This window comes from Carassius auratus, chromosome 40 (assembly GCF_003368295.1).
Source record: "Carassius auratus strain Wakin chromosome 40, ASM336829v1, whole genome shotgun sequence".
NCBI lineage: Eukaryota > Metazoa > Chordata > Actinopteri > Cypriniformes > Cyprinidae > Carassius > Carassius auratus.
In genome coordinates, this window is record NC_039282.1 from 20,238,194 (window position 1) to 20,254,265 (window position 16,072).

Below are 16,072 nucleotides of genomic sequence, written 5' to 3' on the forward strand. Positions count from 1 at the left end.
TTTATTTAACAAAAAAAATTGTATCACAGTAAGTTTTTTTTTCCTTAAAATCTTAAAGGTCCTAAAAACATGCTTAATTTTTTAATGTAAAATATAATTTTGTTAACTCTTTTGTGTTTGTGTGTATCCCTTTTCAAGTGATTTTGATAAAAACAGACTCAAACTGTTGAAAGCGTCTCTCTCACTCACTGGCAGGGGCGGATCTACCGGGGTGGCAAAAGAAAGCCTTGCCACCCCAGTTGGCAGCAACAAATTAAAGGTTATGGCCAATTTTAAAATTTACGAGCGCGAATCTTTCGTGATTCGTGATCCCGCTCCGAACTCCCGAACTGATTCAAATGATTCGCGATCCCGCTACGAACTCCTGAACTGATTCATATGATTCGCGATCCCCAAAGTGACTCAAATGATTCGGGAACCCGCTTTGAACTCCCAAACTGACTCAAAAGATTCGCGATCCCCATAACTGACTCAAATGATTCGCGATCCCGCTCCGAACTCCCGAACTGACTCAAATGATTCGCGAACCCGCTTTGAACTCCCGAACTGACTCAAATGATTCGCGAACCCGCTTTGAACTCCCGAACTGACTCAAATGATTCGCGAAACCCGCTCCGAACTCCCGAACTGATTCAAATGGTTTGCGATCCCCCAACTGACTCAAATGATTCGCCTGACAGAAACGGCAATGTCTTTACGACAACCTGTCAAAATAAAATTTAGGTGTAACTTTGAAGAAACTCAAACTGAAATATAGTACTATTGCACAGTAGAGTATGCTATACTTCAAGTATTAGCATACTTGATATGCTATACTTCCTATTAGCTAATAATAATAGTTAATTAAAAAACACAGAAACTCTGTCTACAACTCACCAAAATAAAAGTTTGGTCTAACTCAAAGAAATAATGTAAGAAATTGCTTAGTAAAATATACTTAAAAAATGATATACTAAAACATTATTTTAAAGGAATATCAAACAAGTTTTCATAGAAGTTTTAATTTAAGCTTGCCAAAACAATAACACCATATTTTTCCAAAACAATTTCTAAAAGTACATTTGTATTTGTGCCTATAATGTTTATTTATTTATTATTATTGTCAGCTAATAAAAGCTATGCTTCAGGACCATATTCATATAACATCTAAGGCTAAATGTAGCTCTTGACTGTTGAGTTAGATGATGATTAACACTAAACTGTAGAAAATCAGTTGAGTCTCCCCAGCTGGAAATGGCTGTTAAAATCTTGTGTTTCTTATAATAAATTGACATATTGATAACACTGAATCTTTTATAATGCTCTTAATGACATGTCGATGCATACTGTATGCATTAGTGAGTGTGTGGTGCTTATGGGGTATGGTCACTTATTCCTTATATGTTTGTAATGTTTGTTATAACTGTTTCAAATGCAAGACATTGATTGCATGAGATTAAGTTTGTAAATGATAGCTGTGTCCTTTTGTAGTGTGCACATATATTTATCATCAAACTGTGATAACTGTGACTAAATTCAGTATATATACGTCTGCCATATGTTGTCACCCCTCAAAATTCCTGCCCCCTTCTCGCCACCCCATCAATATTTTTCTAGATCCGCCTCTGCACACTGGAAACTGATTAATGGTGTTTCTATCAGTGTCTCTATTGAAAATATTATCATTTATCACAGATGCCTCTCTCTCTCTCTCTCTCTCTGTGTGTGTGTGTGTCTCTGTTATGAGTGGCATAACTCAGAGTCCCGTGTCCTCCTGTCATTCAAAGCCCCTGGTGGCCAATCAGAGCTGCAGGGGGAGTGAGGCTCCGCCCACACAGCTTCTGACTGTGGTGTATGAATGACCTTCATCTCTCACACGTCTCTTGTGTGGATTCTTGTATCTGAGTCCCATCACAGTTCGTGTGGATGTTGGTAAAGATGTGCTTTGCTTTGGTTCTGATATGTAGGGATCTGTGAAATCCCATTTTAATGGTTAAATTAAATTTTAATAACCAAAAAAGTCTAATTAATAGAAGTGTAGAGCTTAACATTGTTTTTTTAAAAGTTGAACAAATGTGAGGGCCATATAAAACCTGTTTTTATTTTTATTAATTCATTTGCCACAATTTTGTTTTATCTTTTCCCAAATTCCATTGATTTATTTATTTTTCTGGATAACTTTTTAATGGATAATTACATGTTAGTATTCTCAAATCATGTCTGATTAACTGAAATCATTTAATGACAATTTTTAGTAAAATGTCTTTAGACGTTTCCCTGTATCTCACACACTTTTGGGACTCAATTTTGTTGCTGAATCATTGCAGCATGAAAAATCGATGTCTATTCATCTGAAAGTGAAAGTTTATGCAAGTAATATTAGGCTAATTAATGCTTGAAAATGTTAAATTACTTTGATAGAAATAAGGTTTCATAAATTTCGACTCTTTTGAGCAGTCATGAGTTATAAATTCAAAGGAATTTCATTCAGTTCCAATGCTAGAATCGTCAATACTGATAATTTTCAGATTATATGCACTTATAAATTTCATACACTGATATATTCAAATTAAATTTCTCATCATTATTGAAAAATATATATATGTATTTGTCATAATACTTTTTGTGGTGAGATTTAAAATCCCAGTGAGTTTTTTCATTAATAGAGACGTCTAGATGCAGTAGGTTACATTTCGCAATTTTGAATTTTACGCAATTTTAGAATTTCGTTAGTTGAAAAATATAAAGTTATGACGGTTTTATAAAATAACAATTCTTTGTGTCCAAACTGACCCGGAATGTGAAAATAGTCTGCCGATTTGTTATTTTTATGAACTTTTCAGAATCCGACAACTTAGTTGTTTCCATTGTTTTTGGAGCCCATTGTTAAGTTCACATTTAGCCCAAAGTCTTTGTGAAGCTCATATGCATCTCGCAGCAGATCCCAGCTCTTTATCAGACATGTCTTCATCCTGAGGAGTAAATCACGGTGTGTTTCGGTGGCCGTTGTGACGGGACAGATGCTCAGACAGTGTGATTAAAGTCTGTGACTGTTGCTCGAAGCGAGAAGGATGTGCTTCAGACGCTGATGTTTGCTGAGCTGTGATGTGTGTGAGACTGTTTGCACTCGTAAACCTCCCGGATCTGTCCATTCACGTGGACAATGACCCGCCGTGAAGAGCAGGAATTGTTGACCGTTCCGATCCAGCGGCACGAGGCCTCAGTCCGGAGCGCAGGAATAACGCTCATTAGGAATGTGCTGGGATTATTCTGGAGTGGATGGGAACAGGGCATGAGTTAAGACGCTCGTGTATATATTGATTCATGAAGTTCAGCACATACTGCTTGTCATTCATCTTACAGTAGAATTCTGTCAAAATAATGTGAATTTGACAGAAACTAGATGCTTTTTCCCAACTAGTTGTGTGGGAAAAATCCTGGTTTATCACTTTATGTTGCTCCGAACCAAACTAAATCTTATTATATTTTTGTTTGTTATTTTGTATTATAAGGGCGTGTCAAGGTACTAAATTATAATTATGCAGTAGTTATAACCTATTTATTACCTGTTAACCCTTTTTGAGTCAAATTTCAACTTAAAAAAATAAAATGCCTGGAATGCTTTAGAGTACAAGTGACTGGCAAATTATTTCTCAAGTGAAAAAATTGTGAATATTAAAAAAATGGACATAAAATATATATTTTTCCAAAACGTGTTACTTTAAAACTGCATGAAAATTAAAGCTGTGAGTCTATAAAAAGTTGTGCTCCAAATTTGAGGTTGATATCATTAAAAAATGAGCTTTTAGTCAGATTGAGTTTGAGCGCAGTTCCTAACATTGCCTCTAGATGAAACCTGACTTCTTTTCTCATTTTATTGCAGTCATTTGTGTCCGAAAGCAGCACGAGTGTGACTAGTTTTTCAGGACCATGCATCACAGATAGAGACCGACTGGATTTGCATAATTGAATTTTTTCCACATAGTTGAATATTTAAGATAATGCTCACTTCAGTGTAGTTAGTATTTCATTCAGTTGTCAGCGTAATTGAGCTCCTCGATGTTTTGTGTCAGACAGTGATGTGATCTGATGTTCCTGTCGTGGTGTAAACGAGACGCTGGTGTAGTTTAACGAGCTGAAGTCAGGAGCAGTGTGTGTGGTTTGGGAAAGTTTCTTCACTCACACTTGAACACAGATGACCTTTGACCTTTGATCCTACCACCTGTCAGATAAAGATACACACGTCTGGACAGCTGTGTGTGTGAGACTGTGTGTGTGTGTGTGTGTGTGTGTGAGAGGGAGTCTTTGTGTGTGTGTGTGTTACTGATGGTGTGTGTCTCTGTGTGTGAGTGTGTGTGTGTGTCACTGATGGTGTGTGTGTGTGTGTGTGTGTGTGTGTGAGAGAGTCTTTGTGTGTGTGTGTGTGTGTGTGTGTGTGTGTGTGTGTATATTACTGATGGTGTGTGTCTCTGTGTGTGAGTGTGTGTGTGTGTGTGTGTGTGTGTGTGTGTAAGTGTAACTGATGGTGTGTGTGTGTGTGTGTGTGTGTGTGTGTGTGTATATTTCTGATGGTGTGTGTCTCTGTGTGTGAGTGTGTGTGTGTGAGTGTCACTGATGGTGTGTGTGTGTGTGTGTGTGTGTGTGTGTGTAAGTGTAACTGATGGTGTGTGTGTGTGTGTGTGTGTGTGTGTGTGTGTGTGTGTATATTTCTGATGGTGTGTGTCTCTGTGTGTGAGTGTGTGTGTGTGAGTGTCACTGATGGTGTGTGTGTGTGTGTGTGTGTGTGTGTGTGTGTGTGTAAGTGTAACTGATGGTGTGTGTGTGTGTGTGTGTGTGTGTGTGTGTGTGTGTGTGTGTGTGTGTGTATATTTCTGATGGTGTGTGTCTCTGTGTGTGAGTGTGTGTGTGTGAGTGTCACTGATGGTGTGTGTGTGTGTGTGGTGTGTGTGTGTGTGTGTGTAAGTGTAACTGATGGTGTGTGTGTGTGTGTGTGTGTGTGTGTATATTTCTGATGGTGTGTGTCTCTGTGTGTGAGTGTGTGTGTGTGAGTGTCACTGATGGTGTGTGTGTGTGTGTGTGTGTGTGTATATGTTACTGATGGTGTGTGTCTTTGTGTGTGTGTGTGTGTGTGTGTGTGTATGTTACTGATGGTGTGTGTCTCTGTGTGTGTGTGTGTGTGTGTGTGTTACTGATGGTGTGTGTCTCTGTGTGTGTGTGTGTGTGTCTCTCTGTGTGTGTGTGTGTGTGTGTATGTTACTGATGGTGTGTGTCTCTGTGTGTGTGTGTGTGTGTGTGTGTGTGTGTCTCTGTGTGTGTGTGTGTGTGTGTGTGTGTGTGTATATTACTGATGGTGTGTGTGTGTATATGTTACTGATGGTGTGTGTCTCTGTGTGTGTGTGTGTGTATATTACTGATGGTGTGTGTGTGTGTGTGTGTGTGTGTGTGTGTGTGTGTGTGTGTTCAGTGTGGTGAAGGTGCTGCTGGAGGCCGGTGCTGATCCAAACCTGGGCGATGACTTCAGCAGTGTGTATGAAGCGGCTCGACAGAAGGGCGTTCACTCATTAGAGGGTGAGACACGTGCTTCATCATCTCCATCATCATCCTCACTGTTATTTATAAACCCATTCACACACACACACACACACACATGTAAACAGCAGGAGTGTGTGTTATTACACAGATCAATTTTAACACGCTCATTTCCTGCTGTTTGCATATCGGCACTCGATTTATTTCGCAGCGTGTTGTTTGTAAGTGTTTTCCATCTCACACACACACACACACACACACACACACACACTCAGACATGTGTCATATCTGACTGCTGTATGAATATTACTCACATTTGTTTTGTTGGCAGTTTTTTGGTCTTGAAGGAGCATCTTTCCCTGAAGCACCATGATGAATGAGTGTGTGTGTGTGTGTGTGTGTGTGTGTGTGTGTGTGTGTGTGTGTGTGTGTGTGATGGATCGCCGGGCTCTGCTCGTCTGACGGTTTATTGGGTTATGTTGTGATTATCTGGCTCTCAGACATTAGTTCCTCGTGCCGATCCGCCTGACAGCAGCCCAGAGAGAGAGTGTGTTTCTGCACACACACACACACACACACACACACACACACTGTTGCTGCTTCAGGATTTATTTGTGTGTGTCTGCGCTGAGAATAATCGTGCGCTTTATGTGAGCGCTTTTACATGCGTTTGTTCTTAATTCAAGCACTTTGTCTTGTTTTAAGAGCATCGTCAGGCTCCTCTCCTTCAGTCTCTGTGTCTGTGTTTCTCTGCGCTTTCTGACAAATAAATCAGAATAACAGCAAAACAGCACAAATGAGTCGCCCTGAAGCATTAAAGACCCCACCAAACCAAATCTTTTACGCCACAGCTGTGAACATGATTTGTTTTATGAATATCTTTGTGAACGGGAGAATGTTTTTATATTTTGAGTCATTTTTCCCAGAAAATGTAATGAACGTTACACGTGTTAAATGTTTAATTGATCAAATATAAATTATAATATTAATATATATTAATATATTACAATTATAATATAAAATATAAATGTTTATGTATATAATGTTTATGTAAAAAAAGATAAAAATATGTATAAAAATAAAGACTTGTAAATTAAATGAAGTATAAAATCATGTAGTTTAACCGTCATAAATTTTAGTATCATAAATTACACAATTACATTTTATCTAAAAGAAATATGAATTGCACAATAAGCAATCAGATAAATTTATTTAAATGTAAATAAATGATTATAATAATTAAAAATACACAATCAAATGTGTTTTAGTGTCTGTGTAATAACTAGTTTTGATCAAATCAAGTTATTATTGTCATCTTCCATATTCGACATATGACTTCATCAGCTCTTAAACCTAAAACATTTATTCTGATTAAATTACTGTTTAGCATAAAATTGGAAATTGCCAATAAGTGAAAAACAATATTTTAAATGTAAATTAATTGTTGAATTAATTAGTAGCATGAATAATGCAAATAAATGTCTCTTAATGTAGTTTTATTGTTCACTTTGACAGGGTTTGATGAGGTTGTGAGGTGTGTGTGTGTGTGTGTGTGTGTGTGAGCGTGTGTGTGTGTCTGTGTGTGTGTGTGTGTGTGAGACGCTGATCTTGTTGATTTGATCTGTCAGTGCTGGTGAGCCGTGAGGATGAGTTCAGTAATCGTCTCAGCAGCCGCGCTTCCTTCCGAGGATGTTCTGCTCTTCATTACGCCGCTCTGACCGACGACCTGAGGACCGTCCAGATGCTGCTGGACGCAGGTGAGCGCACACACACACACACACACACGCACACAGGAGGTCTGATCGGAGAGTTTGGAAATGTGAATGCCATCAGAAAAATCATAAGAAAATGACTTAATAATATAGTAATTGTTGGTTTAACGATGTGGTTTTTAACTCAAATATATGCACACTTAGTAGAAATGCAGTAATATTGACCTTTAAATTCAGTTTATTAGAGTAAATTGACTTGCATACGAGTTTTTTGTATTTAGTTTATTGCATAAGAGTCTTGTATTTCTGTGATATAGTTTAGTGGTTTTATATTTTAGACACAATGTTGTGTTTTTGCTCTATTTCGCCAACAGATTTAGTTTTGTGTGAAGCTGTTTGAATGAATCGTTGAATGAATGATTCAGTAACAAGTGAATTCAAATAAGATTTAATTCAATAAAATGGCTGTACAGCGTACAATTAGTTTATTTTAAATGTAAATAAAAAAATGTGAAATACATTTTTAATATTTATTTAAATTAAATAAGTTAATTCGAATTCATTGACTCACATTTTATTAATTAATATAATTTATTTAAAATAATTTTTAGATATTTAATATTATTTATTGTCTTCATTTAATGTAATTTTTTACAAATATTTATTTTAATTCGTTTTTTTAATTAAATTATGTTTAGTAACATCATGTTTTAATTAGTATAATTTGTTTAAATGTATCTGAAATATTTTTTTATATTTATTTAATATTGTTAATATTTTAATTTATATGCATATTTTATTTATAATAATTCTTAAGTTTCAAAATATTATTGACACTGCAATTACAGTATATATTATTGTTTATTTGCAGTGTGAATGCTGCTTCAGACGTTGCTTCTGATTTAGATTTTGTTGACACTGTTTTCGTTTGATTGTTTACAGCCTGTAGTGTCTCATTATCGATTAAACCTAAGAATCTGACATGCATACATCTAATAAAAATATAAAAACTGGCCTCATGAAGGTAAAAACTGAGATGTATTCCTCATATGAAGTAATCAGATGCACATCTTCACCTGCTGGAGCAGAAAACAGGTGAGAATCGCGAGGGTTTGTGATGAGCATCAGCGGCGGCTCACTTCCTGTTAGCCTGAGGCCGGCCAGCTTAACCTTTGACCTTTGACCTCAGGACACTGTGGCTTATGTGACCCGCACATGAGAGGTGACAGGAAGAGGTGTGAGTGATTTACACAGTGTGTTGTTATAGCCGCAGGACACACACACACACACACACACACAGTGTCTCTGTCTCATGTGCAGTCACACACTCACTTTAAGCATCAACACTTTCTATAAATCACTGGATGTTTTTGGGAGCAGATGCATTTTTAGATGATCGTGACAGAAAGGACCCGAAACAAAGAACAAAATCTCTGGTTTTGATGCGGAGAAATTCGATTATGCTGTGGAGCACATTACCCAGAAGTCTTAGTGTGATGAGGCCACGCCCCCCCAGACAGAGCGCCGCCAGTCTGTCTGTGTGCTGAACCCACGAGCGGCGTACATACACATCACAACTAACGCCAGTAGATAGTTGATAAGAACAGCATTTATATTAAAATAGAAATCTTCTGTAACATTATGAATGATCAGTTTAATGCGTTCTTGATGATGAATAATAAAAGGTTGTGAGTGTGTTTCTTCATGAGGTGCGAGGGTGTGTTTCATCCGTCTGCTGAAGTGTCAAACACACACCTGCGGCAGGTGAAGGCTGTATCTCCTCATGTGTGAGTCTGGTCCTGGAGCTGTGAGGGGTCTGAGCGCTGACCGCAGCCCAGCAGAGCTCACCCAGACTGGACACAGAGCCCCGACTCACTGACTAATGACCCGCACCGTCAACTCTGACCCCCAGGGGTCACACCAGCACACCGCCACCAGCTGCAGCGAGTGTGTGTCTGTGTGTGTGTCTGTGTGTGTGTGTGTGTGTGAGTGAGTGTCTGTGTGTGTGTGTGTGTGTGTCTGTGTGTGTGTGTGTGTGTGTGTGAGTGAGTGTCTGTGTGTGTGTGTGTCTCTCTCTCTCTCTCTCTCTCTCTGTGTGTCTCTCTCTCTCTCTCTCTCTCTCTGTGTGTGTGTGTGTCTCTCTCTCTCTCTCTCTCTCTCTCAATTCAATTCAATTCAATTCAATATTGCTTTATTGGCATGAATGTAAATTATACAATATTGCCAAAGCTTAGTGTACATATATAGAAGAAATAAAATAAATTATAACAAAAAAAAAATGCTATATTGCTAATTATAAAAAAAAAAAAAAAAAAAAAAAAAATGGACATCACAGTAATGGAACTGATTATAATAACATCTTATAATATTAAACTAACAAATTATAACATTTGTGTGAACATTTGAAACCACAGTCTTAAACTTACATAGAAATACACAAACATACTGAGGGTCACTGTGGTGCACAATAGGGTCAGACACACTGAGGTCACATTCATACACACACACACACACACACGTTCACCTGCTGTCTCTCAGGCTGTGGCACGTCCACACGTATCTCGCAGCCAGTGTTGCTGTGTGTCCCTCTCCTAATATTATTTTTAATTTTTCTTTTTCACTAATTGCTGTAAAGTTCTGTATTAAATTTGTGAGTTTGCTGAAGTATATGCCTCTTATGGAGGTGTATTTCTGACAGTGCAGGAGGAAGTGCGTCTCTGTCTCGATCTCTCCTGTCTGACAGTGAGCACACACTCTTCTCTCTCTGGGTAACCAGCTCTTTCGGTGTCTGCCCGTCTCGATGGCTAGACTGTGCTCACTGAGCCTGTACTTGGTCAGGATCCGTCTCTGCTTTGTGTCTCTGACACTCTGGAGATAATCTTCATATTCATAATCTGATTTTAGAGTTCGATAGAATTGTAATTTACTTTGTGTTTTAGTTTCTTGATCCCAATGTTCCAGATATGTATTTTTAGATAGTTTGGTAATTTGGTTGATTTTGATGTTTGGTTGAGAAGCAGTGCTGGTCTGAGACTGGTTAGTGTTAGTAGAGTTAGTCAGGTTAGTAAGTCTCAGGACTAGCTGACTCAGTGGACTCTTTTCAGGGTTCAGTTCTTGGGTTTGTAGCGCTTTAAAATGTAGCGATTCTGTGGGACTTGATTTCAGATGCATCCAGAATTTGAGGGATCTTTTTTGCATATTGATCATCAATGGGAATCGGCCTAATTCTGCCCTACATGCGTTATTGGGTGTTCTTCTTTGTAATTTTAGAATCATTTTGCAGAATTCTGTGTGTAGGGCTTCTGTTGGATGTCTGTCCCATCTAGTGTAGCTCTGATCACTGAGTGGACCCCAAACCTCACTTCCATACAGCGCTATGGGCTGAATCACACTATCAAAGATTTTACACCAAATTGGAATCGGTATTTCAATATTTTGGAATTTTTTCCTGATTGCATATAGAGCTCTTCGAGCTTTATCTTTGAGAGCATTCACTGCCGAACTGAAACTCCCCGATGCAGTGAGGGTCAGACCGAGGTAAGTGTACTGCATCGTGTGTTCTAGAGCGGTGCTGCCTAGACTGAACTGGTGTCTGTGTTCCTGACACCTGGGCTTCTTCTGGAAGACCATAATGTTGGTCTTGCTGAGGTTTACTGCCAGGGCCCAGTTCTGGCAGTAGTTGTCCAGCAGGTCCAGCTGCTGCTGTAGTCCCTGTGGGGTGGAGGACAGCAGCACCAGATCATCTGCGTACAGCAATAGCTTGATGTTCTTGTCTTGTAGAGAGAGTCCAGGGGCTGTAGACTGTTCCAGCTGCACCGCTAACTCATTGATGTAAATGTTGAACAGCGTTGGACTCAGGCTACAGCCCTGCCGCACTCCTCTTCTCTGGGTGAAGAATTCTGTATGTTTGTTGCCAATTCGGATCGCACATTTGTTGTTCGAATACATTGATTTTATAATGTCAAAAACTTTACCCCCTACACCACTTTGTAAAAGTTTATAGTATAATCCGTCGTGCCAAATAGAATCAAATGCTTTTTTGAAATCGACAAAGCATGCATATATTTTTCCGTTTTGGGTCTGTTTTACGTGTTTATTGATTAGGGTGTGTAGGGTGTAAATGTGGTCAGTCGTTCTGTGATTTGGAAGGAAGCCAATCTGACTCGGGCTCAGGACATTGTGCTCGTTAAGGAAGTTTACCATTCGATGGTTTAAAATACTGCTAAATAACTTCCCCAGATTACTGCTCACACAGATGCCTCTGAAATTATTCGGGTCCAATCGGTCTCCACTCTTGTGAATAGGGGTAATGAGTCCTCGGCTCCAGATGTCAGGAAAGCAGCCTGAACTAAGAACCGTGTTGAATAATTTGAGTACAGCTGTCTGAAGCTCAGGTGTGCTGTGTTTCAGCATTTCACCTAGAATGCTGTCAGGACCACAAGATTTCTTACATTTTTGGCTTTTGAGTTTGTTTGTCAATTCTTTAAATGTAATTGGGAAGTCAAGTGGATTTTGATTATTTTTAATAGTGTCTTCATAAGTTTGTAGATTTTGTTTGATCAGATCATAATTGTCGTTGAGTTGTTTTGGTGGGATTTCTTGATATAAATTTTCAAAGTGTTGTGTCCAAATGTTTCCGTCTTGTATTGGTAGATCTTGTGGTTTTGTTGTGCTCAGATTATTCCACATATCCCAGAACTGATTTTGATTTATTGAATGTTCTATTTCTTCTAAACTTTTGTTCAGATGGTGTTGCTTTTTTGCTCTAATTGTGTCTTTGTATTGTTTTAGTTTTGAACAGTATTCAGTTCTTATGTTGGTGTCGTATGGTTCTTTATGTTTCAGATTTGATAATTTTCTAAGTTGTTTTCTTAATGTTTTACATTCTGAGTCAAACCATTTTTCATCTTTTGGTGTTTTTTTAATGAATTTTTTGCCTTTCTTTTTCAATTCACTTATATATGCTGCTTTTTGAAATATGTTATTGATTTCATTTGTAGCCAAATTAACACCATCTTTAGTTGTTTCAAATTGTTTATTCATAAATATAGTGATTAGATTCTTCAGTTCTTCAGAATTCAGGGCATGGATGAATTTCTCTGCGCTGTCTGAAGTCCATCTGTATTTCTGCTGGACCTGAAACATTGGGCAGGTTTCCAGCTTGATTTGTTCTGGTGTGTGATTTGTTTTAATATAAATGTTAGTTTGGTTATGGTCAGAAAGTGGAGTTTGCTGTTTGACAGTGAATGCACTGAAGGAGGAGGGGTCCATGTCAGTGATGGTGTAGTCAACTACACTAGCTCCAAGAGCTGAACAACACGTGAACCTCCCTAAAGAGTCCCCTCGGATCCTGCCATTAAGGATGTACAGGCCTAAAGCTCGGCAGAGGTGCACTAACTCAGAACCAGTTTTATTTACAGTTTGGTCAAGATTATTTCTCACTGGAAGATTTCTTGTGAGACCCAGGGAGCTCTGGCCAAAGATATATTGATTCCCCTTTGGATCTATGTAATCCGGTTCAGATCCAGTTCTTGCATTAAAGTCTCCACACAGCAGCACATTTCCCTGGGCCTGGAAACGGCTGATCTCTGTGTGGATGTTGTTCAGATACTCTTCATCATGGTAAGGGGATTCTGCTGGGGGGATATAGATGGCACAGAGGTATGTGTCAGTGGTTGAAATGCCAATTTGGTTATTTAGTTTTAACCAGCAGTGAAATTTTCCGAGTGTGATGACAGAAATGTGTTTGGCCAGATCCTCCCTGTACCACAGCAGAACTCCTCCTGAGTCTCGTCCACGGTGTACTGTACTTAATTTAACTGAGGGCACAATCACTTCATAGTAGCCTGAGGGACAGTAGGTGAGAGCATCATTTCTACACCAGGTCTCGGTGAGAACGATAATATCAGCATCTTTGATATTTTTAAGGAATTCAGGGTCTGTGCTTTTAGAACCAAAAGTTGAAGAAAAAGACCCTGAATATTCCAACAACATATATTAAATGAACGCATTAGTATTATTAAAGATAAACCTATTTTGTAAGACAGAGAGAAAATAACACAATGTACAGTACATGCTAAACAATTTACATTAGTGCTTTTTTTTTTTTTTTTTTTTATAATGTGTTAGTGTGTGTAGTCCTTATCTGCTGAGCAGCTGTCTGCACAGGGTCTGGAGCATCTCTCTGATCTGACTCAGTTCACTGCTGGGGGCAGCGGGGGGGCGGGCTGCGGCTTCAGCGTAGCTCTGTGCTCTCAGCTCGGGGGGCTTCTCTTGCTGTGGGGGGGCCTTCGGTCTCTTCCTCCTGACTGGGGATTGTTGGGCAGCAGGTGGATGTGAGGTCGGTGACTGTAGGTGTACAGCTCTGTGGGGAGCTGGAGGTGGATGATGTGGGATCCTGGTCCAGGCGATGTCCTTCTTCACCGGGGTCGGAGGGGTGTGTCTGGGCATGTAGGGGTGAATGGGTCGATGGTATTCTGGGGTCGGTAACAGGGGCCTTGGTGATGATGGTCTGCGGCCCAGGGCTGCATCCTTTAGGGTCTTTGCAAAGACACGCACTGCATCTCTGTGCAGGTGGAGTCCATCATACAGGTGATGGAGGCCGATGTTGTGGTGGTGGGCCAGGTGTACGTTAGGGAGTGAAGAACATCTACGGGAGATTTCATCATTAATGCTGTAGATGATGTGTGGTGGTGTGTCGGATCGTCGGAGAAGTGTGGAGATTACGATTCGGGACTCTGGGAATCTTTTGCTGGTGACTTCTGCTATTTTCCTCACAGCATCAGCAGTATTGTTGCGCAGTGTGTGAAGGTCGTTCGTCCCAGTGTGTATAATAACACGTGAGGGGTGTCCTGTGAAGTCCCTGATGATCTGATGGGCCTGGCCTGTTGTGCTGCATCGCTTTGCAGTGACTTTCTGGTGTGGGAAGAGTTTCTGTGGGTCCAAGAACTTCCCATTAGAGTCCATGAGGAGGAGCACATCTGGATCAGGTTCAGGACTGTGGGCAGGTGAAGCTTGTGCTTCTGCAGGTGTCTGTGTGTTTGTCGCAGGTACACTCTCTGTGTTTGTGTAGTTAGGTCTGTCTGTAGTAAGAGCTGTACTGTAGCACGGTGTGTTATTCTGTAACTGCTCTCTCATGTCTTGCAGCTGTCTGGAGAAGATCTCCTCTTTTCTCTCTTTGTCCTCCTCTAGCTTGCCTATCTGTACACGCAGAGCTCGGTTGTCTTCCTGTAGTTCTCTGACAGCTCTTGTGAGTTCAGTGATGGAGGAGTGAGTGTTGTTCCTCAGCTGCTGGAATTCATCTTTGAGCTCTTGGACGTGAAGGTTTGTGTTGTGTTTGTCTGAGAGTTTGGCTTGAGTGTGTTCTCTGAATTCAGTGAAGTCCAGTTCTAGTAAAGCTAAGCTGTCTCTCAGTCGGCGTTCAGATGGTGAAGGAGGAGGATTCACTGGGTCTTCTTCCTCCGAGTCTGTACAGTCTCCCTGAGGCTCGTCTCTCTCCTCCTCGACTCTGGCCTTCAGCAGGGGAAACATCTCCTCAAATGAGTTCAGGCTTGCTTCATTGCCTTGCAGTAGGAAGGTGCCTTTAGTGTAGTATGTTATGGTGAGAATGGGGTTGTCTGTATCCAGCATTTCATCTTTACATATAGTTAATCTTCCCCCTCGGCCGATTCCTTCTTTAAACACGTGTTTGTATTCCTCACAGATGGTCAGTTTCCATGCAGTTATTAGAGTGGTGTAGAAGATGAGGTTGTTCTTGATTCTCCTACCGTTGAGCTGAATGTAGTCAGCATACAGCAGATCAGGGTTGTCTCTGAGAGTCTTGTCTTTGTGTTTCTTTCGTGCCTGCACACTTCTGCACTTCTCTGGGTAACACACCTCCCTGCAGTCTGTTTGCGCCAGGGTTGCCATGGTGATCACACTGGGCCACTGAGTCACAGCTGCAGCTAGCTTTAGCCTTTAGCTTCTAATTATGAGAGGTTTTACTCTCTCTAATAAAGTAAAAATAACTTTTTGTCCAAGTTTTGTGCCAAATAGTGCTCACCTCTCTGTTTAGTATCTGAAGATCAAAAATTGTGAGATGTTTTTCAGCTGGAATTCTTTTAAAAAATCTTTGACGGTTTTGGAGGGAAATCTGCAGTTAGCTGTTAGAGTGGTGATCCAGCATCAGATGCTAATCCACAGGCTCCAATCTTCTTTCTTGTTTTAAAAATGTTTAAAGAAGAAAAATCTTACTTTCCATGAATCCAGATTGTTCCTCTGTTGTTTGTACTTGATTGTTGTCGTTATCTCGCTCTCTGTCTCACTTTTTGGTTTAATCTTTAATGATTTTTCAGGAGCTCATTTTTAGAGTCTCTCTCTCTCTCTCTCTCTCTCTCACTGTGTGTGTCTCTGTGTGTGTCCTGTGTGTTTTGTGTATCTGTGTATCTGTGTGTGTGTGTGTGTGTGTGGTGTCTCTCTTTCTCTCTCTCTCTCTGTGTGTGTGTGTGTCTCTCTCTCTCTCTCTCTCTGTGTGTGTGTGTGTGTGTGTTCTCTCTCTCTCTCTCTCTGTGTGTGTGTGTGTGTGTGTGTGTGTGTGTGTGTGTGTGTCTCTCTCTCTCTCTCTGTGTGTGTGTGTGTGTTGTGTGTCTGTCCTGTGTCTCTCTCTGTGTGTGTGTGTGTGTGTGTGTTGTGTGTCGGTCTGTGTCTCTCTTCTGTGTGTGTGTGTCTCTCTCTCTCTCTCTCTCTCTCTCTCTCTGTGTGTGTGTGTCTCTCTCTGTGTGTGTGTGTGTCTCTCTCCTCTCTCTCTCTCTCTCACTGTGTGTGTCTCTGTGTGTGTCTGTGTGTTTGTGTATCTGTGTGTGTGGTGTGTCTCT

At 40.2% G+C, this 16,072-nt stretch overlaps 1 protein-coding gene across 1 annotated transcript in view; it reads left to right on the top strand.

Annotated features, from left to right (window-relative positions):
* Positions 1 to 16,072, top strand: part of LOC113058829 (caseinolytic peptidase B protein homolog) — a 34,568-nt gene that overhangs the window by 5,232 nt on the left and 13,264 nt on the right. Inside the window, exons 4-5 of the mRNA XM_026227079.1 lie at positions 5,444 to 5,547; positions 7,137 to 7,265. Coding sequence (XP_026082864.1) covers positions 5,444 to 5,547; positions 7,137 to 7,265 — 233 coding nt within the window. The remainder of the gene's footprint in view (positions 1 to 5,443; positions 5,548 to 7,136; positions 7,266 to 16,072) is intronic.